Source organism: Solanum pennellii, chromosome 9 (genome assembly GCF_001406875.1).
Source record: "Solanum pennellii chromosome 9, SPENNV200".
Classification (NCBI taxonomy): domain Eukaryota; kingdom Viridiplantae; phylum Streptophyta; class Magnoliopsida; order Solanales; family Solanaceae; genus Solanum; species Solanum pennellii.
Window position 1 is genome coordinate 79,227,488 of NC_028645.1, and position 23,560 is coordinate 79,251,047.

At 34.6% G+C, this 23,560-nt stretch overlaps 2 protein-coding genes and 1 non-coding gene across 8 annotated transcripts; all 3 read left to right on the top strand.

Moving 5' to 3' along the window:
- Positions 1 to 4,167: 4,167 nt before the first annotated feature.
- Positions 4,168 to 17,056, top strand: LOC107031373. Of its 3 annotated transcripts, XR_001458202.2 has the most exons (10): positions 4,168 to 4,308; positions 4,431 to 6,687; positions 8,199 to 8,328; positions 8,410 to 8,498; positions 10,265 to 10,503; positions 12,485 to 12,571; positions 13,048 to 13,147; positions 13,931 to 14,123; positions 14,244 to 16,154; positions 16,580 to 17,056. XR_001458202.2 is itself a non-coding variant. In XM_015232712.2 (9 exons), exons 2-9 carry the CDS (start codon positions 4,540 to 4,542, stop codon positions 15,353 to 15,355), a joined length of 4,098 nt encoding a protein of 1,365 aa, XP_015088198.1. In that variant the 5' UTR covers positions 4,168 to 4,308; positions 4,431 to 4,539; the 3' UTR covers positions 15,356 to 16,209. The 3 variants fall into 3 exon arrangements, 2 of the variants coding, with proteins under 2 accessions (XP_015088198.1, XP_015088199.1); XM_015232712.2 differs by lacking the exon at positions 16,580 to 17,056 and having other exon boundaries at positions 14,244 to 16,209; XM_015232713.2 differs by lacking the exon at positions 16,580 to 17,056 and having other exon boundaries at positions 4,179 to 4,267; positions 14,244 to 16,209.
- On the top strand, positions 10,703 to 10,791 carry LOC114074119. Its single transcript, XR_003574601.1, has one exon. It is a non-coding gene; the product is annotated as a small nucleolar RNA R16 (small nucleolar RNA).
- LOC107031301 (imidazoleglycerol-phosphate dehydratase 1, chloroplastic) lies at positions 16,504 to 23,279 on the top strand. Of its 4 annotated transcripts, XM_015232620.2 has the most exons (10): positions 16,504 to 16,753; positions 17,480 to 17,728; positions 18,041 to 18,162; positions 19,103 to 19,207; positions 19,439 to 19,531; positions 20,175 to 20,249; positions 21,891 to 21,953; positions 22,103 to 22,212; positions 22,623 to 22,690; positions 22,797 to 23,279. In XM_015232620.2, the coding sequence occupies exons 1-9, from the start codon at positions 16,558 to 16,560 to the stop codon at positions 22,648 to 22,650; spliced, it is 1,041 nt and encodes a 346-aa protein (XP_015088106.2). In that variant the 5' UTR covers positions 16,504 to 16,557; the 3' UTR covers positions 22,651 to 22,690; positions 22,797 to 23,279. The 4 variants fall into 4 exon arrangements, with proteins under 4 accessions (XP_015088106.2, XP_015088107.1, XP_015088108.1 ...); XM_015232621.2 differs by lacking the exon at positions 16,504 to 16,753 and having other exon boundaries at positions 17,443 to 17,728; positions 22,800 to 23,279; XM_015232622.2 differs by lacking the exon at positions 16,504 to 16,753 and having other exon boundaries at positions 17,443 to 17,728; positions 22,824 to 23,279.
- Positions 23,280 to 23,560: the final 281 nt, after the last annotated feature.

The window sequence follows — 23,560 nt, forward strand, 5'->3', positions numbered from 1 at the left end:
TCTTGGAGTTTCAACTCATATACATAATGTGAAAAAAGTACATCTTTTTTTCTAAGATGCCACTTGAACTAGGTTATGTAAAAAGTGACATAAAATAGCATACGCGTACACATTCTTTTGCTATATGTTTCCTTTTTTCCCTACTCAAGTTCTTGATTTCGACCTTCCTATATTTTGGTTAAATCAAATTGTTACATGTGCCAACTAACTAACAGTTACCTGCCAGATTAAAATTATCAATTTGGTTTTCTTGAAAAGATAAAACATGTCAAAGATAAATGTCCAAGGGTGTGCTTGGTAATGTTTTTCCATTTTTCTATGATCTGTTGGTCAAAAATTTTGAAAACGTTTTCTCTAGAAAAATAAGCTCTTTAAAAATAAGGAATACAAATATATTCTACAAATGACACTCAACATTGATTGTATGTGTTGTACCCACCCTCCACCACAACTCATCTTCACCCCACTTCTTAGTTCCTAGCCCTAACGCTAAAGGCAGAGTTAAGATTTTCAGTAAGGGGGTTCAAAATCTGTAGAAATAGACACATGAGGTAGTCAAAGGAGGTTTGACATCTACTACATATACATATAAAATTATTTTAACCATATATAAATAATATAATTTTTCACCGAAGGGGATTTCATATAAGGTGGCTCCGTCGCTGCCTACCGCTACCTTCACCTCTCATAGTATCTTTCTAGAATATAAACAAATACTTTTAGGATAATTTTTTTTTTGGAAAATAGTACATAATTGGGTCATAAAATCTAAAATAATTACATGTTCATATCTAAATCCAGGGCAATTCAAGAAATATCATCCTCTCAAAGCCCCCAAAGCCCATATCAGTTAAGCAAAATTAGTTGAGGTACATAATGTGTGATTATTTAATGGAATATGAATGTAAGAGGTATAAGTTTGTAGTTATTTTGTTTTTGTAGGGGTCCCATATTTTTTTGCTTAAATATCTAACACAAAAAATAAGTAAAAATATTCAGTTATTTTCCTAAAAGTTATTTTTCAAGAAAACATTTTCTTTCCGTCCAACACACCTTAAGTCTTATATAAAATATTTGGAAAGTCTTCATTAACATGAATTTTAAAATATCAATTATTTTAATTTATAGTATTTCTTATTTGAGTTTTTAATAACACATGTTACTTTATGTGTTCAAGAGTTCAACCATTTTTTTTATGTGTCTCCTAAATATTTTAAATTGATAATTTTTGTGATTTTTAGTAATTTTTAGGTCATTTTCAAATAATATATGTTACTATTTTAGTCTCATTTTATGAGGAACAATAGAATTTGGAGAGATAACTAAATTTTTGTTAGTAAATAAAGATCGACATTCACAAGATTATTATTTGAAGAATTTAGGATTGGATGTACTAATTGAAGTCGGTAATTGTACCAATTACTACTCTGTCACAATATTCAAAACCTACACGAAAAATACTATGGATTGTAATTTTTTCATATCAATATAATTAAAAAAAATACATCATAAAATGTTAATTGAAGTTGAATTAAAAAAGAAAATCACAACAAATAAAAGTGAAGGGAAGAAATATACGATAAAAGGACTGAATTAAAAATAAAATTTGAAAAGTGACATTGGTTGGGTTTGATCTTGGGACCTTTTGCATGAAAGGTCAAGCTGCAACCAGCTAGGCAAAGCAAGCAGGACAACCTTAAGCAGTTAAGCTGCGGCAAAAAAGAAAATCACAACAATTAAAAGTGAAGGAAGGAAATATACGATAAAAGGACTAAATAAAAATAAAAATTGAAAAGTGACATTGGCTGAATTTGATCTTGGAACCTTTTGCATAAAATGTCATACTGCAACCAGTTGGGCAAAATATCAGATTAGATCACATAATCTGATATTTTAAACAAAAAAATTAGATATTCAAAAACTATATGAAAAGTACTATAAGTTGTAATTTTTTGCATATCAATATGATGAAAAAATACATCTTAAAATGTTAGTCAAAGTTCTTATAGTTTGACTCTAAAAATAGAAACCATGACAAACAATAGTGGACGGAGGAAATAGATGTATAAAAGTTAAACGACCAGAATAGTCAGATATCTTTGCATACAAAATATGTACGAAGTATATATATAGTATGTATATGTTGTGTATACTTTAATCATATTGCAAGTTATTTGATAGCTGTATAAAAAATAAGTTATTCATGAATTAATTCACGTCTAACTTATATAATATTTAGAAGGTAGACAAAAAATAAATTATTCATATATAAAATTATACGACGTTCAATTGATGATTTAATACTCCCTTTATAACTAATATTTGCATAAAATAACAGACTCGTACACACAACTAAATTTTAAAAAATTATGCAACATTTCTTTTTCTTTTTTATCAGTTATCTGGAAATATTGATGATAAAATTAAAGTGAAAAATTAATAATTGTATTAGTTAAGGCCTCATTTGGTTTGACATGTTACAACTTACAAACTTACAAGTGTTTGATTAAAAAATTATTCTTGTCCCTTTCTCATAGATGCTTAAAGAGATACTATTTTTCTTAAGTTTAAATTAATAATATCGTCTTTTCTATTAAATTAATAACAAAAAAAAGTTACAAAAAGAATTTCTCCAATGAAATAAAGGTAAAATACCACCCAGAGGATAGATGTAGTGAATGTGTTAGCCTTAATCAGAGTTTTCGAGTTTAAATTTTGGATATAATAAAAAGAATTTAATACATCTTTAATTTAAAATCACAAGATTCAAATTTTTCTTTTACTTTCTCAAATTTCATATCAAGTCACTTAATTCAAAACAAAATGAATTCTAATTTTTTTAAAACTACTTACGTATGAAAATTGTGAACTGTTATTAAATATTATGATTTATATTTCTTTATTTCCAATCAAAAATTTCAAGTTTAAATTTTTAATATAAAATCGTATTTTACTATAAGAAATATTTAAGTACCAAAATAAACATAAATTCATATTAATCTAATTTAAAAGCAAATATTTCATATAAAAAATAAAGTCACAACTCCAAAAAAAAAATAAAAATTGTCTGATAGTGAAATTCAGAAGAAAAAAGAGTTAAACTGATAAACAACGGTATGCTCAACTGACACATCCAGAAACCCTTGGATTCTACTGCTCCTCTTTTTTACCCCTTTTTACTACCTGCAATTGCTGCCTCAAAAATTCTATTTAACTGAATAATCAAATTAAATGTGGATTAAAAAAAATTATATTTCTATATGAACTTAAACAAACAAATTCTAATTATACATAATTAAATAAATATAAAATAATAAATTCTAAATCACTTTACATTCTTATTCCAACGCTAATTAAAAACTTAATTTTCCTTTTGGTATTATTACCTCCGTCCATTTTTAATTGTTATATTTTTATATAAGTCGAATTATAAGAATTTTGACTAACATTTTACGATATATTCTTTCTATCATATTGATATGCGAAAAATTACAACTTGTAGTTATTTTATATATTTTTGTTTAAAATATCAAATTAATGTAATTTAACTTAACCTTAAAAATTAGTCAAATAGACTTACGGAAAGCGCAACATGACAAATAAAATTGAATGAAAGAGTAAATTGTAGACAGTCTGCTTCATGATAATTTGTGTTTTTTAAAAGATAAAAGAAACATAACACGCTTTTTTATAAAAACGATTTCGTATAATTCAAAATTGAAAACTGTAATTATCACTCAATCACAATCTTGGGTGACGAGGAGAACTACTTTCTTCATCTCATATTAATTTTATACTTTTTTGTACAAACTTGTTAAAAAATCATAAATAAAATGATTATTTTTCTAATGTACACTTAATCATAATTGAGAATAAGTAATTTGGAGTAATTACTTGTGGAAACCTAACAGGAGTATGAGACTAAATAAATATTAGTGAATGAAAATAAGAATATTAACATATTAATTGAACTCTTTTGTTTATCTGTTTAAGAAACAGAATGTATCAGTTCAGAACTACTTATGCATCAATATCAGAATTTTAAGATTCTAAAATTATTTTAATCTATATCTAAAAGTATAAAATAATTTTTTTAAAAAACAAAATATTGTATACAGTAAAACAAATATTATTTTTTTAATAAAAAAAATGGGCTCTGTTCATATATATATACAGAGTTATTGCCCAGAACCAATACAATTGCTCTCTATCCTTGTGCGATTCGCTTGCTTCGCCGGAGAATTACGTCACTGATCGGATCAACAAGGTAATTCTGCCGTCGATTCAGTTCCCAAACTTTCCGGTTAGGTAAAGATCGCCGTCGCCCGTCGATTCTTTTCATGCAAATCAAATTTACTCACTGAACACCAACGAAATTTCCCTAATTTTTGTTTGTAATTGAAAGAGTTGTGTTTTGTTTTCTGTTTCAGATCTGTAAATGTTAGATAACTGACCGAAGAATTTGGATTTCTGTAAGTTTGTTTGAGAACTTTTGGGGTGAATTTGCAATATTTTTTCTTTATGAATTAAGGTTTGAGTATGGAGGGTAGTGTGAGATCAGGGGGTGTAGTGAAAAAGAAAAGTTCATCTGGGTGTTTGATAATTAAGAAGAAAGATGATAGAATAGGTATGGGTGGAGGAGGGGGTGTGGGTACTTCAAGGGGTTCACAGAAGGTGAAAAAGAGGCCTAGAATGGTTGAGAGTGCTTCGGAGTCGAGTGAAGAGTCATTGGAGCCAATTAGGAGAAAGGGTGGAGAGAAATTTCACAATGGGTCAGTTGGCAGTGCAAAAAGTGGTGTGGAAAGTAGAGATTTTGGTAGGAATGAGAATATTGAAAGTGAGAGTAAGAGAAGTAAGTTAGATTTGTTTGATTTCGACGAATACGATGAATTCAATGAGGAGATGAAGTGGAATGCTGCAAGAACTGGGAGTTCTAGTAGGAATATGATCATTGAGAAGAGTAAGCACTCTAATATTGATAGTTCTAAGGAAAGGAGTGATTCTGATGATGACGATGAAGCACATATGCCAATTTCATTGCTTAGGTTGAAGAGTAGGGAATTGTCTCAAGAACCTATCAGATTTCAAGGGAAAAATGGAGTCTTGAAGGTAATGGTGAATAAGAAGAAGAAGATAGACTTATCATCACACAAGGATTATGATGTCGAAAGTAGGAAAGGTTCCAGTTCTGACGATGTTGTCAAGAAGGATTTGCTACGTCGAGCTTCTTTGCACTCGGATTCTAAACGCCCTGAAAAACGACCATTGTCCATTAAAACAGAGCAGGCTGAGTTGAAATCACAAAAAGCTTTCTTGGCAAAAGGCATTAAGTCTATAGACTCTGAAAACGATGGAACTGATACATCACTTAAGTTGGCACCACCTAGTTCAAAGACGAGGAGGATTAAGGAAGAAAGCAGGTCTGTAGCAGTTGAAGATGTTACCCCTGCTAAGAACAAAGAAGGAAAATTGAAACGTCGTGGGAGTATGGAGAAGCAGCAGCTTCAGCCTGCTAGCTCAAAGGCTAGGGTGATTAAGGAAGAAAACAGGTCCACAGCAGCTGAAAATATTACCCCTGCCAAAAGCAAAGAAGGAAAATTGAAACGAGGTGCGAGTACTGAGAAGCAGCAACTGCGTGAGAGGATCAGAGGAATGCTTATTGAAGCTGGATGGACCATTGACTATAGACCAAGAAGGAACAGAGATTACTTGGATGCAGTGTATATTAATCCTAGTGGAACAGCATACTGGTCAATAATTAAGGCTTATGATGCACTGCAAAAACAGTCAGAGGAAGATCCAGGAAAAAGAAAAGTTGATGGTGGCTCAACTTCGTTTGCTCCATTAGCTGATGATTTAATCAATAAGCTAACCAGGCAAACACGGAAGAAGATCGAGAAAGAAATGAAAAAGAAAAGAAAAGATGATGCCAAGAACAGAGATTACATGAAGTCTACTATGCAAGAGTCTTCCGAGGACACAGATGATGATCAGCATGAGGAAAGGCTAAGTAGCTATGCCAAGAAGAAAGGTAAGTTTCTGAAATGCAAGTCGCATGCAACAGATCAGGAGACTGATGGTGATACAAGTGACGATTCTTCAAAGGGAGGAAGATCTAGGCAAGAGATGTCCGGAAAATCATCTATTGGAGCTGCTTCCAGTGAAATACAGGGAAGAAAAAGTAGGATAATTGGGAGATGTACATTGTTGGTTCGCAGGTCTGATAAGGAGCAAGATTCTGAAAGCGATGGCTATGTTCCTTATACTGGAAAGAGAACCTTATTGGCCTGGATGATCGACTCTGGGACAGCGAAGTTAAGTCAGAAGGTTCAATATATGAATCGTAGGAGGACCAGAGTAAAGCTAGAAGGTTGGATAACACGAGATGGCATCCATTGTGGGTGCTGTAGTAAAATTCTTCCAGTTTCAAAATTTGAGCTGCATGCAGGAAGTACATTGCGTCAACCGTATCAAAACATAATCTTGGAGTCTGGTGTTTCTTTGCTGGAGTGCCTGGTTGATGCATGGAATCGGCAAGGAGAATCTGATCGCGAAGATTTCCACACTGTAAATGCAGACAGTGATGACCCTGATGATGATACTTGTGGTAGATGTGGTGATGGTGGGGACCTTATCTGTTGTGATGGTTGCCCTTCGACTTTTCATCAAAGCTGTCTGGGTGTACAAGTATGTAGAATATGTTTTTTTTGTGTTTCCCCTCTTAATTAGTACTGTGCCTTCCTGCATTGTAATTTATTTATTTATTTTTTGTGGTGGTAAGTATGAACTTTATGTCATCTTTTATTTTTGTCTATACTTGGTTATAGGGTAGTTTCCTCACATTTTAAATGTATGAATTTCTTGTTTTCCTTTGTGCAAGAATGTTAAAGTGTCCTTTGTCCTAGGAAATTCCTTAGACTTTTAAAACTACTGAGGATATGGAAGACAAACAATAAAGAACAGAGCTTGGTTGTGGGGAAAGGCCGAAATGATAGAGACTGATACTAACATTTCCATTTGAGAAACCACCATAGTCCTATGATAAAATAGAACTATAGAAAGAACCAGGTTACAGAAATGGAGGAAGCAATGTCTTTTCAGATCATCTTGCAAAGCTATACAACTGATCTACAAGATATGTAGTTCCAATGAATGGTTTCACTTTTATCACATCCATGTGATATTTACAATAACTGAACCGAACAAACTGGTAAAAATGGAAGGAAAAAGTACAATCCTGTTGAGTTGCAAAAAGAAAAGAGAAGGCGATGACTCTGCTCCAAGTTCAAAAAGAAAAAGACACTTGTAAGAACTTAAGTTATGATGAAATTCTTAAGCACCCAAGTGTATAGCATAGTGGTCAATGAAGCAGGTGGAGAACCGTGAGGTCTCAGGCAAAAAGCACTAGGTGATTTCTTCCCTTCTAAGTCTTGATGGTTTGAGTTATTATCGGTACCTATGCTTGTGGGAGGCAACAGGTACTTGGTGGATCAGACAAGCTGCGTACAAGTTGGCCAGGACACTCCTGTAATTGAAAAAGTTCCTCTAATTATTAACGAAAATGTTTATGGCTGTCTTGTAGCTCTTTGTGAGCAGATCAGTGTACTTTAGTACTTTATTTGCATCTGTTCCTTCTTGTTTCTAGGAACAGTTATTCCCTTTTGAGCTCCATCTGCTGCTTGATTATCTGAAATTATTGAGTGCACATGCCCCTAAATCTCGTGCATAAATGCAACCATTAAGGAGCCATGTGACAGAAGTCAATCAACCACAGTATGCAATCTAGCCCATTTTATGTCCTTGATCTTGCTTCAACATCTGTCAACAGACAACGTTATAGCATAACTGTTCAGTGAAACCGAGCAGTAAAACATTCCAAAATAACTCTGTCCTCTTCCCTTCCATCTGCAAGACTGTTTTACTTTGTTGTTTATATCGTTAATAGAATGGAAAGAACGATAAGTGCATAAATATCACCAAAACTGATTTTGTAATATGGAAATGAACATTGATTAGGATATTTATTCCTTAGAACATCATACGCTACCTAGGCATCTCCAATAGATGCAACATATGCAGACTGGGATTTTGAAATTCTGTTACTTTATAATATTATTTATGTGCTTATTCGAATTCAGCCTAGAAGATGACATCTAGTCTCTCTAAGCATCAGGCTCACATGTTATTTATTTTTGCAGATGCTTCCTCCAGGTGATTGGCTCTGTCCAAATTGCACATGCAAATTTTGTAACACCGGCAGTACTATCACAGAGGAAGGTGGGGGAGCTGTAGATGAGCTTCTCTGGTGCAGCCTCTGTGAGAAAAAATGTAAAGCTGTTTTGCTTTTAGAGGTTTAGTTGCTTTACGTCTTCTATAATTGAGCTGAATTATTGAACTTTCATTTTGCAGATCATAAATCATGCAGTCTTGATATGAATGCTATATCCTCTAGTTCTAATAATCCATCTGTATCGTTTTGCGGGCAGAAATGCCAAGAGGTATTTCTATTGTTCTGTTTGTGAGTTCTCTGTCTGATATATAGCATATTAAGAATCACTAAAAAATTATCAACCTTCATTGTTCACTATTTTTCAATTGTTGTCCTGTTGCAAATTCTAATGGAGTTAACTGTCATTTACCTTTATAATAAACAAATAACATTTGGCATAAAGTCCATCCATGTGTTGTAAAATGCAGTCAAAGCTTTAGAACCTTCAGAATTGAGTTGGTCATTGTCATTAGCTCTGTGTATTAGCAATACTTTGTTTGGTACACTTCTTATGCGCATAATAATCTGAAGAAATGACTCAATTGGAAAGTTCCCTCACCCCTCTTTTTTTTTTTTGGCATAATACATAAATGTGCCCTTTATTTTGGCTTCAAATCACATTTATGCCCTTCAACTTTGGATGTGCACAAATAGACACTTAAACTTGTATAAAGTTGAACAAATAGACAAACATGTCCTACATGTCATCCTACATGTCTTTTTTTGTCCTACTTGTATTGTGCCATGTAGGACTCATGTGTTTATTTATTTAAAAGTTGGATAGTAGAAGTGTCTATTTGTGCATTATGAAAGTTGGAGGTCAAAGTTAAAATTTGAAACCAAATTTAGGGTTCAATATATGTATTATGCCTTCTTTTTTTTGAAAGTAAAAGACTGGAGATGGATTCTTCTTTTTCTTTTTGTTCACCTGCATATATTTAAGCACCTTCTTGGTGCCTGCTATTTTAATACAGTTGCCTTTTTTTGGATGTGAAAATGTTCATTAATTTGTATCACCAAGAAAGTGCAGAGATGCACAAAAATCAGAGGATAGTTGCTCTTTTTTTAACAAGTAAGGAGTTAATGAAAGTCCATGAGAAGATCAATATCAGTTACATTGACCATTTTATGCCAAGAGTTGACTGTCTAGAATTTAAAAGATCTATGGTTGCATTCCATCCAAATGTTCCATAGAGTGCATGCAGGAACTATTCTATAAAGTATTTCAAGGACTTCTTTAACATTTTCCCTTGCCAGCTTTCCAATAAACCTTCCACTGTATTTCGTGTAGCCCGCTGCATCGATAAAAGATTCAAGAACAAGCTCCAAATCTGCTAATGAGAACTGCAGTAAAAAACAGATGTAATGCCTCATACCAAGTATTACATGGTTAGCATCTGTTGCACTAACCACCATGAACATGGGGCTAAATCCTCTCTTTGTAGCTTGTAGTCTTGAACTTGGACCTGGAAGATAAATTTCTAAAAGTTATGGTAGCGATCTGTACAATCAACATCGATCAGGAACTTGAATTTGCCATATGGAACTTAGAAATGGAGTAGAGAGGAAAATGCATTTGGTTTTAGAGGCTTGAATTGAGAAGGCCAAACAGTTTAATACTGTGGGTAGGCGTGAATGAGATGGACGAATTTAGACCCCCTTCTCCTTGTTTCCTATCCTTGATTGCTTACTGGTTGCTCAAGAGCCTTAACTGGAGTTTATTTTCTCTCAGAAAGTTACCATTATGCAAATGCATGATCTTCAAAATTACCACTTTGGTAGCAAATGCAGTTGGATTTCTGTTATTTTATTTGAGAAACATGCAGTAAACGGTGAATATTGTGTGTCCTTGAATAATTTTTTCTCTGAGAGTCTGATACTGTTTTCAAGCTCGAAAGTAGTGAAACTATTTATTGATCTGAGATAGTCTGTGTCACCATCACTCACAGGATATGTTAGAATAGTTTGACTCATATCTCTTCTCTATTTTTGCAGCTGTATGATCATCTGCAGAAGATTCTTGGTGTCAAACATGAGATTGAAGCTGGATTCTCATGGTCCCTAATTCAACGAACGGATTTGGACTCTGATCATTCTCATCATGCCTTTTCTCAACGGGTGGAGTGCAATTCTAAACTAGCTGTTGCACTGACTGTTATGGATGAATGTTTTTTGCCAATTGTGGATAGGAAAAGTGGCATCAATATTATTCATAATGTTCTTTATAACTGCGGGTAATAATCTCTTTACCTTCTATATGCCCTGTTTTACTTTTGTAAATGTTATGATAAATACTTGAAGACCCGTTATTTTGATTAACTTCATTAAGCTGGCTGAATAACTTAATATCAGCATTTACTAATAATGTAAAATGTCAGATCTACTGAATTTAGTTTCAGATCTACTGAATTTAAATTGTTTTTAAAGGTTTTGGGAGGCAAGTGATGTTTAAACAAAATCTTATACTACACACTGAAATTTGATGAAGAAAATTAACTCTCAATTAATTTTCTGATGCCTCCTAATTATTGAACAAATGATGTTCAAAAAAAAATAAAATAATGTAAAATGTCATAGAAATACAAATTTGAAGTTGGCTGTACTGTCATATAGGATAAGAAATGATCACATCACATATAGGATGCAAGTAATGCATGGAAGATGAAGCACGAGGAGATCACTTGAGATAAAATAGACACATATATCCTCTAGATGCAGAGGTTCATAGGTGCGAAAAATTAAGGTAATGGAATGTGGCAAAAGGGAATGGATTCACTATCAAAGAAAAAATTTTCAGGATCAGTACAAATTTAGCTAACAAAGAACACACTGGGAAATACCAGCTAATTGAAAGTAAGGTTTAGTTGTTGATACACTTACTCAAGTTACGTCCGGTGCTTGTGAGGAGGACTTCTATTCTTATCAAAGACTTGTATGTCCATTTAACAGTAAGTTTTTGATGTTAGAATGTATAGTTTTAGAAAATTACTTATTTTAAAAGACCAAATACTTAGTATTAGAATGAAGATTGAATTTGAGCATGAAATAGAGGATTTGAATTATTTATTATGAGTGTTTTATCAATTTTTTAAAATTTCATTGAATTAAAATCAGAATATACATAGGGAGTGGTCATAGATGTTGCTGTGGACAGTGCATTGTTGCCCATTGAGGATAGTTTGGTAAATATGAATTTTTAGTAACTAAATAATGTCCCGTAAAAGTTAAAAACAACTTCTACTTCTGCTTCTGAGGAGAAGCTACCTTCATCAAACTTCATCCTCACGTGAGTCACGACAAAAGAAATTTCTGCTACTACTCAAAAGCACTTTTTTTTCAAGAAGCTTGACCAAACATCATAATCTCCCAGATAAGCTTTTGAAAAAAAACACTTCTAATATACCAGAAGACAAAAGGCTATTATTACTTAAACTGGTCTAATTTATTTCCAATGGTGAAGCAGTCCAGAAGCTTGAGCAAACATCATAAACCTCCCAGCTAAGCATTTAAGAAAGAAAAAGAAAACACTTCTCATATCCCAGAAGATAATAGGCTATTACACTGGTCTGACTGATTTCCAAAGGTGAAGCAGGAAATTCAATTTGAGAGGGGAGGGAGTACAATGCTTCTTATTTTTCATCTTTTGTACTGGGCTGATGCTCATAAACTGTAAACATAGAAAATTACTGAATATGCTTTTTTCTGTTGCCTTCTTTATCTTCCTCGTAGACTCTGCCTTGAAATGCAGAGATTATCTAATCACAAGTAGATTATGCCCACGCCTTTTCTCTGTCATCAAAGAAATCGCAAATGGCACTGTGATGTTAAAAGCCATATTCATGGGAATGTGTCTATTCCTTCATTGTGATTCTTTATAATATAGTTGCCTGTTAGAACAAATGTTTTCTTTTAATTTTGCAGATTGGGTTTTTGAATCACCACTGAGGGCAATATATTGTACTGATTGGGTCAACCCTTATCTCTTGTTTGGAAATCAAAAGCCGAATTGTCAATTTAGCCATGCGATTCCTATTTTGATGTCTAAGAACAATATTTCCCTATTTTTTCTTTATGGTTTTGCTGGATATGCTTGTGTGTCTTTAGATTCGTCTTTTACCTGGTTGTTGTGTTCTGAGTTCTTTCCATCTTCCCTTTTCTCTGAATTTGGCTGTATTTTTCAGCGGTTATCTGATGATGTTTTTCTTTCCTATGAAGCTCAAACTTTACTCGGTTGAATTTTCATGGCTTCTATACGGCAATCTTGGAAAGGGGCGATGAAATAATATCTGCTGCATCCATAAGGTATACTGGATTACTCAAGTTGTTTCCATTTGAATATTCAAGTTTATTTTTCATATAATGATAGAGTTGGTGCATGAGTTTGGATATGTTGTACAGTTGAACTGTCTTAGAACTTGCGATTGTGTTCCTTGCATTGGGATTTATGATCTTTAACGAAATGTAATCATGCTTATCAATTAGTGTTAGAATTTATTGCAATAGTGGATCATCCTTTGATTTAGCTGAATGTATCTCAATGTCAGCTACTGCTTCAAATTACTCTCAGGATCAATTTTTTTTTTTTAAACTTTCATGTAAAGGGACTTTATTTTTTTAGGAGAATCCATGTAAAGGAACCTCTCTACTCATCACTCTCTCAAATTAAATTTATCTGTTACATAGTTTCTTGTTTAACTTTTTTCGTATTAGTTGTCTTTTGCTCATGTTTGTTCCGTCATGCCTTACCAATCAATAAACATGTTTTGAATGTAATTTAGGATCCATGGAACTCAACTAGCGGAAATGCCATACATTGGGACCAGGAATATATATAGGCGCCAAGGGATGTGCCGCCGGTTGCTGTCTGCTATTGAGACGGTATTAGAATAATTATTGCTTCCTCACTTTGTTCATCTAATTGTTTTGAAGAGGGTTGTGTACATAAGAGATCATTGAGATATGTCACATACTTTCACGTGCATTTATTGCTATGCAATTATAAAATGAGCTGTTGAGAGTCATCATTTTGTTTACACCAAAGGATTTATTGGAGCAAAGGACATGCTAATTTCTTTTCCGTTGCAGTTCTGGTCTTCAGAAGTAGCGAACAGATAATTTAATTCAGCACTTTATTAAAGTGACAGCTACAACTGCAGTCACTTGATGTGTATGTAACATGAAAAAGCAAATAGTTGTGTGGAAATGTATGATGCGTCAGGAAATGTTGTAATATCTGATGCTCTAGAAAAAAAAAAGCAATACTATCTATTTGGTGAATTAATATTTGAATATATAAGAATGTCTTAAGTTCCCAAGAGTTAGTCTCCGAAGAGGCTAAGTAGCATTGGGCAGCTGTATTCTTACCGAAAGAAAATGGTGATTGTGAAAGAAAGGACAGGAAGCTGGCTTCATCCATTTTGAAATTCTTTTCATTCCTGTTGCTTTTTCATCTCCCATTAACGAGGATATATATAGTATGTATGACATCTTAAGACTTGAATAGTATAAGTGATTTTTCGGGGTGGTTAATAAATGCATGTCATACCTTTTCCAGCTATCCCATGCATCTGCTTTCGTTGCATGTTGATTATGTTCTTCGTATTTTGGTCGTTAATATTGGACTGCAGACCAACAGTTAAATTTGTGGTCTCATCTTTTCAGGTCCTCTCCACACTAAAAGTTCAGAAGTTGATTATTCCTGCTATATCTGAGCATATGCATACTTGGACCGTAGTTTTTGGATTTAATTCACTTGAGGATTCATCAAGGCTAGAGATGAAGTCCATCAATATGTTGGTGTTTCCTGGGACAGATATGCTACAAAAGAGGTTACAAAATGGAGAGACCCTAGAGGGTAATATAATAATTAAATTTCTGCTTTTACTTTTTGCTTGCCTTTTTAGAAATTATTTAGGTTTATCTTTTAATCTTTGCTGTCCATGTTTGTGATTTGAACTTCTGGATTTTTCTGTAGCTGGTACAAATGCTGGTGATTCGAAACATAGTGTTCCTTGGTTGCCTGCTTTGATTGAAAAAGCTGATAAGGACTCCGACTCCCCTACTAAGTGCGACGGGAACTTGCATGATCAAGCCTGCATAGAAAAAGTTGATGACGGTGTTGGTGCTTCTGATTCTCCATCTACACCTGTCGATTTAAGTGATAGTGCTTTGGTTAGAACAGAAAGTGCTGATTGTGGATCAGATATTCATATCTCCACTAAGGAGGCTACATCTGTCCAATGCAATGTGGAGAAGAAGCTGCCTGAATCGAGCACAATATCAATGCCCTCCTCTCCTTCCGGTGCAAGTATAGGAAACGCTGATTCAGGAGATGTTTCATCGGGTCCTTCCACAGAAGTTGATGACCAATCATCTGAGCCAGTCCATCAAAAATTGTGCATTTCATTGGATGAAGCTTCTGCCAGAAACATTGAGGTTGAGAAACAGAATGAGGAGCTTTCAGATAATATCTCCATTGATGCCAATGGGAAAGGTTTATCGGCAGATACCAAAGCTAGTTGTTTTAAAGAACCTGCTGCACCAAGTGCAGAAGAAGAAACTGACGAGACAAAAGTTTCAGTATGTGTCTCTGCAACTTGTGAGAGTACAAAGCCTTCCATAGATGTCCTCTCAGACTCTACTCAACCAAGTACACTTGGCATGCAGAATGGGCGAAATGTGGCTTTAAAGCAAACTTCTGATATTAAACGTCTTGATGATGGAGATGTTTCCTTGGAGGATGGTAATTTGGATGCCTCTTCAATTGGTGATGGAGTTAATGACAATAATGGTGCTGAAGTTTCTTCTTCTAAACCTGCAATTGATTCCTCGGTTGAAACTTCTTTGAATGCTGCCCCAGAAAATAACAGTGACTGTCAACTTTCTCTCTGTCCTGGATCTCAAGCATGTGGCTTGAACCCTTCTGATGGCTGTTCTGAAGCAAACGTTTCTGTTGACGAGAGGATAGTTCACTATGATCCTGGTCAGGCAGAAACTCATGAAGTAACTGTAGCGGGCAGTTGCAGTGGAACTGTTGATTTTTCTGCTGATGCTTCTGCAGAACTTGCCGATGAAGAAAAGAGTTAGACTCTGGTCTAGGCCTATTGATGCTAATCACACTGACTATGCTACTTAAACATCACGGTAATTAACGTAAACTTGATGTAGAATTTTATACCAGGTCCTCTATGAAGTTGTTTCTTCACTGGATCTACTTTTGGGTAATCAAGGTCATCTGACGTTCCTGAAGCTGTTTGTGTTTTGTCAATCAAACCAATTTTGATTCTTCAGTGGGTTATGTTGTGAAGGGAAAGAAGGAAACAGTTATTCAGGAAGGCAATTATAAAAGAATTGGTCTAGAAGTTGTGCAATTTCTCTGCTGTCATCTAGGTGGCGGGTTTCAGAAATATATAGCAGCTATTGATTGGATGCTCTGAAACCAATGTCCTAAACCATCTGTGGAAATTGAGACACTCGGAGCCCTTCAGGAGCTGATGTTTCCATTGTCTTTATCGACCTATCAGCATAGTGGAGTGTCTGTCTTATAGTAGTTTGGTGGTACAATCACTAGACTATTAGAGGTATCATTATCAAAAGGGTATGTGAATTGTACCTCATGGATAAGACAGCAAATTTTGTGAACCTAATGGACTCCATTGGTGAGAGACACCCACGAAGATTTTGAATGTACATATGTAGTTTTGTGTAGATCTAATATTCTATTACCAAGGTCCTCAGGGATCCTTGTAATTCATCAATTGAAATGATAATATCACCAAATATCCAAATTTCTGGTTAAACTTCTTCATGATGAGATTGAGATCCCTCGTAGTTGCTTCTTATTAGGACTCTGCCTGATCTTGCTAGCAACACAGATTCTTGTAAGGTACATATTTTTTTTACATATTGGATGGTTTTTAAGTTCCTGTTGTTACTTACACTATTTGCAGTGTTGAATTCAGCAGATTTATCCAGTTATTGTATTTCGTTCCGTTTGTTATCTATCTATTATCGATATATCAGACTTATGGTAGTAGATATCTAGATTCTTTGAATCTGGAAAATGGAAATTTATATATGTTGTCACAACAACTGACCTAATAATTGTTAGATGGAATCTGTCCCAAATTCTTGTCTGGTAAGGTTGGATGTGGATGAAGTTTGACATCTTTTATGCACACGGATACATGCACTTTTGACTTCCTTGCTATATTCTTCACTGGTTACTCAGAAATTAGTCACAAACACAGGACGTGCAAAGCATGTCTACTTTGTTCTCTTGCTTATAAATGGCCATATCTATCTTATTAGGATTAAAACTGCAAATTGATCATATCATGGCATACAAGAGATGTGGGATGGATTCATACACAGGTTTAATACCTTATATCCATGGTGTAGTTAAGAGAAGGAAGTATCTCCAAGGATTTCAAAAGCTCAAGACAGGGAAAATCCTCTCTACTTCTGACGAAGAACGGAGACATAATAAGTTGATTCTTTCGAAGAACAGGAAAAAACCAAGTGTTATGCCAGGTTGTGGATTGTGGAAATGGTAGTAGTTCTTGAAAACAAGAAGTACAACCAGTGATGTGTGTTTTTAGTCAGAATTTGTATAGTATTTCTTTTTCTGAATCTACTTTGGATCTCTAAAATGTGTCTACACAACTTGTCAACTTAGTAACAAAAGTTGTTTGTTGCTAGTTTCATTATAATTCAAGGAAATCTCTCTTGTATATTCTTCGTGGCTCATATAAACAACACCTGAATAATTGAAATTTAACTTTTCAATTCCGTGTAATATTTTAACGATATTGATTTAACCAACATCGTAAAAGACTTCAAACCATGACTCTGAACAGTATGAACTCAATTTTATTATCAATGAAGATATGAGATATTTAGAAATGATTAAAATAATTAAATAGAACGATCGCTATAACCTTCGAAAATTTTATTAAAATAAGTGAACTGTCATTATATAGCATCAAATTTTTTGCTCTTGTAATAATTTTACATGAATTTTTTTTCTAAAACTTTGGTGAATGTGTAATTGATTAAAAAAAAGTAGTGAATCAAGTAAAAATCAGATGAAACATTATTAGTTTATCAAAATTATTTGTAAATACTTTACTTTTAAAAGATAAATAATAGTAATTACTTTTAATAAGTGATATAATTATGAGCTAACGATGTTCTTTGGTCAAAACGGAGCTCACAATCGTCTCTCACATATGGAGCTATCACTTTCTCATCGTCTCTTCTACTCTTCTTCATCACTACCTTCGCTATTCAATTCAAGAATTAAGCTTTCACAAACCCATCTCTTCTCCTTAAACAATCATCACCAAAAGTTGCAATTTTTCACTGGTTTACACCACAAACAAGCTGCTTCAATGGAACCTCAAACAACGATTCCTCATTCTTTCGATAATGGGTCTTCCATAACTTCCTCTGAAACAGGTAAATCCATATTCTCAACTCAATAATGGGTTTTTTTGAAATTGGGTGGGTTTTTACACTTTTTTTAATCAAATGGGTTTCTTTACAGTGAATTCATACATACAATACTGAATAGTTGGGATCGAGGTGCAGTTATTGATGTATTTTATTGGGTTTTTTATTTTGGGAATTGGGTTTATGCTATTTTTAAAAATTTGAAATGGGTTTTGATAGAATTGTAAGGAAATGTGTTGAAAAGAGTTTATGTAGCTGATTTTAACTAGTTAGGGGTTGAGATAAAGTTGGTTTATGTATTTGTTGGGTTTTGGATAGGTCGAATTGGGGAAGTGAAGAGGACTACGAAAGAGACGAATGTGCATGTGAGGATAAACTTGGATGGAACTGGTGTTGCGGAGAATAATTCTGGGATTCCATTTCTTGATCACATGTTGGATGTAAGTGATGTTTTTTCTGATGAAAAGAGACTTTATTTTCACTTTTTAGTTGATTGATAAATAACTCGTAAATAGCCTCTCTACCTCTACAAGGTAAGGGTGAAGTCTGCGTACACACACCATCCTCCCCCAAGACCTCAGTTGTGGGATTACACTGGTATGTTGTTGCCGTTGTCGACAAATGAAAACAGAAATGCTTCATGGTGGGATACGCCATTTAACTTGGTGTTAGGCTCAAGTGTCTCCATCCTTCTGCAGAATAAAATACACGAACTTGACTTGGGGGAAAGAATCAGGTTCAGACTTGAGGGTGTGATGCAGATTTTGAATATAGTGTGCCATATCTAACTGTCTAAGCTTTTAGAGGGTAAAACATGCTAAATTTCTTGATCCTGTATCCTGGTGTGTTTTACTTGAACATATCTGGGATAAAGGTTAAATAACCTGAGAAATAAAGAATTGTTGGACTGCTACTGTTTTTCTTTTTCTTTTTGGTAAAAATATGAACTTTGTTGAAATCTTGTTCCCCTGTTCTAGAGGCAGTAGAAACAGTAATCATAGAGATTTACCTCAAAGGAAAAAAAAAGTTCATTTATCCCTTTTGTTTCAAGAGTTCTTATTCAGGAATACCATTAAGAAATAAGAGAACTGCAGAATAATAGGAGAAGGATTGCATATGTATGTGTGATCTTATCCTTCTTTTTCTGGAAGAAAAAAGCTGACATAATTCCATAGTTAAAGATTCTATCTTTGTTCTCTCTTTCAGTTACATGTTAATTTTCTACTTTATTATGTATAAGTTTTATGAAGGTTACAACCTATTTTACATTGCTGGATGTTGAGGAGTAGCTATTTGATTTGGACTTCTCAACTCAGTTGCTGACTACATCTGAATTACTTCTGGTATTGTGCTAGTACTGAAACTTTTATGTTTTGTTAGCAACTCGCTTCACATGGGTTGTTCGACGTGCATGTAAAAGCTACTGGCGACATTCACATCGATGATCACCACACAAATGAAGATGTCGCACTTGCCATTGGAACTGTGAGTTCTTAGGAGCTTAAAACCAGTAATTCAGAATCCTTGTGTTCTTTCCATGTGTTGGTCGCTTTACTCAGTTTATATGTACAAGTGGGTGCAACATCCATTTTGATGGAGATGCTCTTCTACTTCTGAGTCGCTCTGCATTATGTGCTGCATTCCTTATTTCTATCTCTTGAGACCCTTGACTTCTATATTTTGGTGACTTCTACTTTTATTTTTTTGGCTATCCAGGCATTGTTGCAAGCACTTGGAGATAGAAAGGGAATCAATCGCTTTGGTGACTTCTCAGCTCCATTAGATGAAGCTCTGGTTCATGTATCACTGGTAAGGATAACTTTTTGGGAACATGAAATTGTTTCAGCTCAGTCACTTATTTTTTCAGATATTCTATGTCTAAAGGGTATTGCCTTGTCAGCCTTCTGCAAAGTTACAACTTTAAATAAGATTATATCTCAAGTCACCACTATGGCAGAATTTCTACATACCTCCATAAAGCAAGATCTCTAAATTCTTCTTCCTTTCACTTCGAACATAGCCTCATAAAATCTTCTGCATTCAATGATTAGATAAGATGAATATTTTCTCTGGTATGAGAACAAATATTTCTTTGGTTTTAGATATTCATCTTTTTATGCGAACTGCTGGATGCTAAAAAAAAAGTTTGAAACAGTCCCATGGTGTTATGGTTCTTGTGAAGGGAAAGAAATTACAGGACTTTGAATTTAGACAAAAGTTGAATGTGGTGTTTTAGCTGTCTTATGGTGTAAAGAGGAAATTCTTGTTTGTGTAAATTATTGGATACAATTTTGGGGATACAAAGACATAGCTTCTTGTTTTATTTTGTTGCAGTCACACCAACCTAGTGAGATATTAGAAAAATGTCATGATTTATCAAATACAATCATATTGACCTATCTATGATCATAATCTGCACTTATAATGACTATTTGATATCTTATTGTGGTAGGATTTATCAGGAAGGCCACATTTGAATTTTGATGTACAAATACCTACTCAGAGAGTTGGAACATATGACACTCAGGTTTGTCTAATATTCTCATTCGACTACGAACACACTCAGTATCTCCAAGTCCCTTCGTCATTTGACTTCTATTCAGATTTAGCATCTGTCTCTTATAAGGTAGATGGAAGATTTTCAATATCCCCAGTATTATATAGGTTGTCTCCATGGCTATCATCTGTTTGAATTTGGTTAATCCAATTTTAGTTGTTGAAGATAAAAGAAGTTTCTGATTGTCTAATTTAACGATGTATAATTTGATAGGTAATCAATCCCTGTAATTTTTTTGAATTTTTTTTTCTTGAAATTGTTAACTTGGATTCCTCAGCATTAAGGGTATGTTGGTCACCTCAAAAAAATGATTTTAGAGGGAGAAACTAATTACAGAACTCCTAAAAAGTCCACTATCTGTACTTCCTCTTCTACACATTGTTCTTTACACCAAAAACACAAAGAAGTAATTCAGTTACAATTATTCTTTTGTGTGGAGCTGGATCTGTCTCATAGATCCTATCATTTCTCTCCTTCCATATGTTTCACCAAACACAAGCTGGTACTATTCTCCACCTTTTTTTTGACTCTTGCTTCCACGTCTGATCCAGCAGCTCAGTATATCTGCAGTATGTTCTGGCATTGTCCATTCCTCCCTCGCCAAACAGATGAAAAGAGCCCATGCTTCTGGTGTTACCTTATAATGTAGGAACAGATGGCTATTAGTTTCTTCTGCCTCGATACAAAGAGGGCATCTGGATGTTATCTGAATTTTCCTCCTCTTAACAGCTTCAAGAGTAAGACGCTTTCTTTACCACCAGCCATGAAAAGCATTTCACCTTTGATGGTGCCATGCTTTTCCAAATAGCTTTCCAAGAATCCTTAAAACTTCCTGCCAGTTCATATAGTCTTGTACACTGTTAACTGAAAATTGCCCATCTTAATTTTGCCTCAATCTAATGGTATCAGGATCAGTAGTTATCCCAGTAAAAGTTCCCACCCTTTCCACTTCCTAATCACACAGTAATCCCCTGAACACTATATTCCATCCCTGTGGTGACCAAATTTCTTTTATTGTAGTATACTAGTATCTGATTGGTGCATGCATATAAAGAACAGATCAGGGAAGGTTTCCTTCAAAGTTCGTTTCCAAGTCCAATTTTCCTTCCAGAAGAGTATCTTTCTACCATTGGGCATGGCCCATATAGTAACTTATAACTCTCCTCAGGGATGTCTAAAAGGACTTGATAGTTATCCAGACCCCTACTCCAAAGGTGTTTGTGACCTCATTAGTACACCATTATCCATTCTGTCCATACTTCTGTTGGATCAAATTCTTCCAAAGAACATGATTCTCCATAATCACTTCAATAGTGAACTGTTATTATGTAGTTTCAAGTTTCTAATCCCCATTCCTCCTTGCTCTCTACTCTATTGTAATCTGTCCCATTTCACCAGGTTAAAGCCTTTGGTCTCTTTAAAACATGTGCCAACATCAGGTGTACATGCTGAATACTCTTACACCTAATTGTTATTACAGTTGAGAAAAGAAAGAAACTTTGTGATCTCCTGGTGACAAAATATTTATTGTTTAAGCTACGTCTTAGTTTTCACTCATGTCTATAGCTACTCTGTGGGTCCTGCTGATTTGAATCACATTCTTATGTTTAGCTGGTGGAACACTTCTTTCAGTCCTTGGTCAACACGTCTGGAATGACGCTCCATATTCGACAGGTAAATGCTTGTATGACTTTTTTAGGGAGTTGTTGGGACAGTGGAAAGGGTGGGGTTTCATTTTTTTGAGTCAGTTACCTATTTTTTCCCTTCTTCACTCTGGCTTTATGTGCTTACATACTGAGATGTTTAAGTTTGTCTGGTTACAGCTCGCTGGAAAAAATTCTCATCACATCATTGAAGCAACTTTCAAGGCGTTTGCTAGAGCTCTTCGGCAAGCAACTGAATATGACTTGCGTCGTGGTGGAAGTGTCCCCAGGTTTGGTTATTTTTCCTCCCCTTCATGTTTTTAACACAGCTTATAATGTGTCTGAATCATGGGAGGTTATTGTTTAGGGATGCCCAAGTTTGGTCTTCCCTGTAAGTTTGTAGAACTACTTGTCTAACAAAACCATCGGGCTTGAATCGTGTAAATGTCTTCTTCTCTTCTTCATGTTACCATTCTTTATCACATACATAGACTTGTCAGAAAATCCTTTTGTTACACCAACACACCAGCAGTTTCTGCATCACCCTAACAGGGTTTTATATTCAAACATGAACCCAGTAAACATACATGTCAGAACAGATGCACAACTTGACAGGGACTAACGTGTGTGTGCAAGAACGGAATTTTTTTTTCTTTTTTTTTTTCCTGAAGCTCTATTTTCCTCCTTTTTATTGGTGCAGCTCAAAAGGGGTTTTGTCTCGATCTTGAAATACCTATTACCGCAAAGATTCAGATTCTTTGAGCAAAGGTCAGTACTTTAGTTTGAGATATACAAATGAATTTCTTTTATGGCTAATCCTTCTGAAAATATCAGTGGGGAGTGATCTCTGCTTATTGCTATTTGTCCCTTGCAGTAGTTAACCACACTGCTATTCTACAAGGTATATCAGAATTATTGGAAGCTCTGTAGTAGAAGAAGGTGGATTGAAATACATCAAACGCTTCTCTGGCTCTTTCAAGAAATTGTTTTGATATCGACGAATGCTACAAGATGAATGGAAATGCGGGCAGCTACTTACAGTATTTCAGCTTTAATATTTGAGATATTGGAGGTTTTACTGGTGATGAAGGGCATTTGGTTTTTGATTTGGTTGTAAACCTTTTTTAAAAAAGCAATGGTCATTTCCATGTTTTATGACCTATGTTCTTTAAGTTGCCTATTACAAGGATGGTATTTAAGGAGGATATATGAAATAAAATAAAGTTTCTCTCTCTCCCTAAATGAAGCCTTTGTAATTCCTCTGGGCTCTGGCAATCTGTTTCAGCGAAAAATGAGATGTAACTTGAAGCTATGCTAAGTCCAATCGATTTTTTATGTGTCTTGTGGTTACATGAAACTTTGAACTTCATATGTTCTGTATTTTCATAATCTCAATTTTTGGCTTTCATTGTGAGTTTTTCTTAGTGTATGCTGTTAATGGGGTGTGGAGTGTGTTTGTCTTGACTCTTGGATGCTTTAGTGTGATTCTGACTTAGTAGAACAGGGACTTCAAGGAGTACAATAACATACATAGTGAAATCCCAGGGGTCACTTCATGAAGGAGTACCTACGCAACTAGGCATAACAGTATGAGTTGTCAACCGTGTAATCAAGAAGTCAAGTTCGAAGTAGCGCAAG

What these genes read in the sequence shown, in the direction of transcription:
- LOC107031373 (XM_015232712.2), top strand. Translation starts at nt 4,540, where the DNA reads ATGGAGGGTAGTGTGAGATCAGGGGGTGTAGTGAAAAAGAAAAGTTCA. An exon ending in AAAGCTGTCTGGGTGTACAA is followed by an intron (nt 6,688 to 8,198) that starts GTATGTAGAATA and finishes TTATTTTTGCAG; the next exon opens with ATGCTTCCTCCAGGTGATTG. An exon ending in AATGTTCTTTATAACTGCGG is followed by an intron (nt 10,504 to 12,484) that starts GTAATAATCTCT and finishes TTTCCTATGAAG; the next exon opens with CTCAAACTTTACTCGGTTGA.
- LOC107031301 (XM_015232620.2), top strand. Translation starts at nt 16,558, where the DNA reads ATGGCCATATCTATCTTATTAGGATTAAAACTGCAAATTGATCATATC. An exon ending in TTCTTGATCACATGTTGGAT is followed by an intron (nt 18,163 to 19,102) that starts GTAAGTGATGTT and finishes ATGTTTTGTTAG; the next exon opens with CAACTCGCTTCACATGGGTT. An exon ending in TCGCACTTGCCATTGGAACT is followed by an intron (nt 19,208 to 19,438) that starts GTGAGTTCTTAG and finishes TTGGCTATCCAG; the next exon opens with GCATTGTTGCAAGCACTTGG.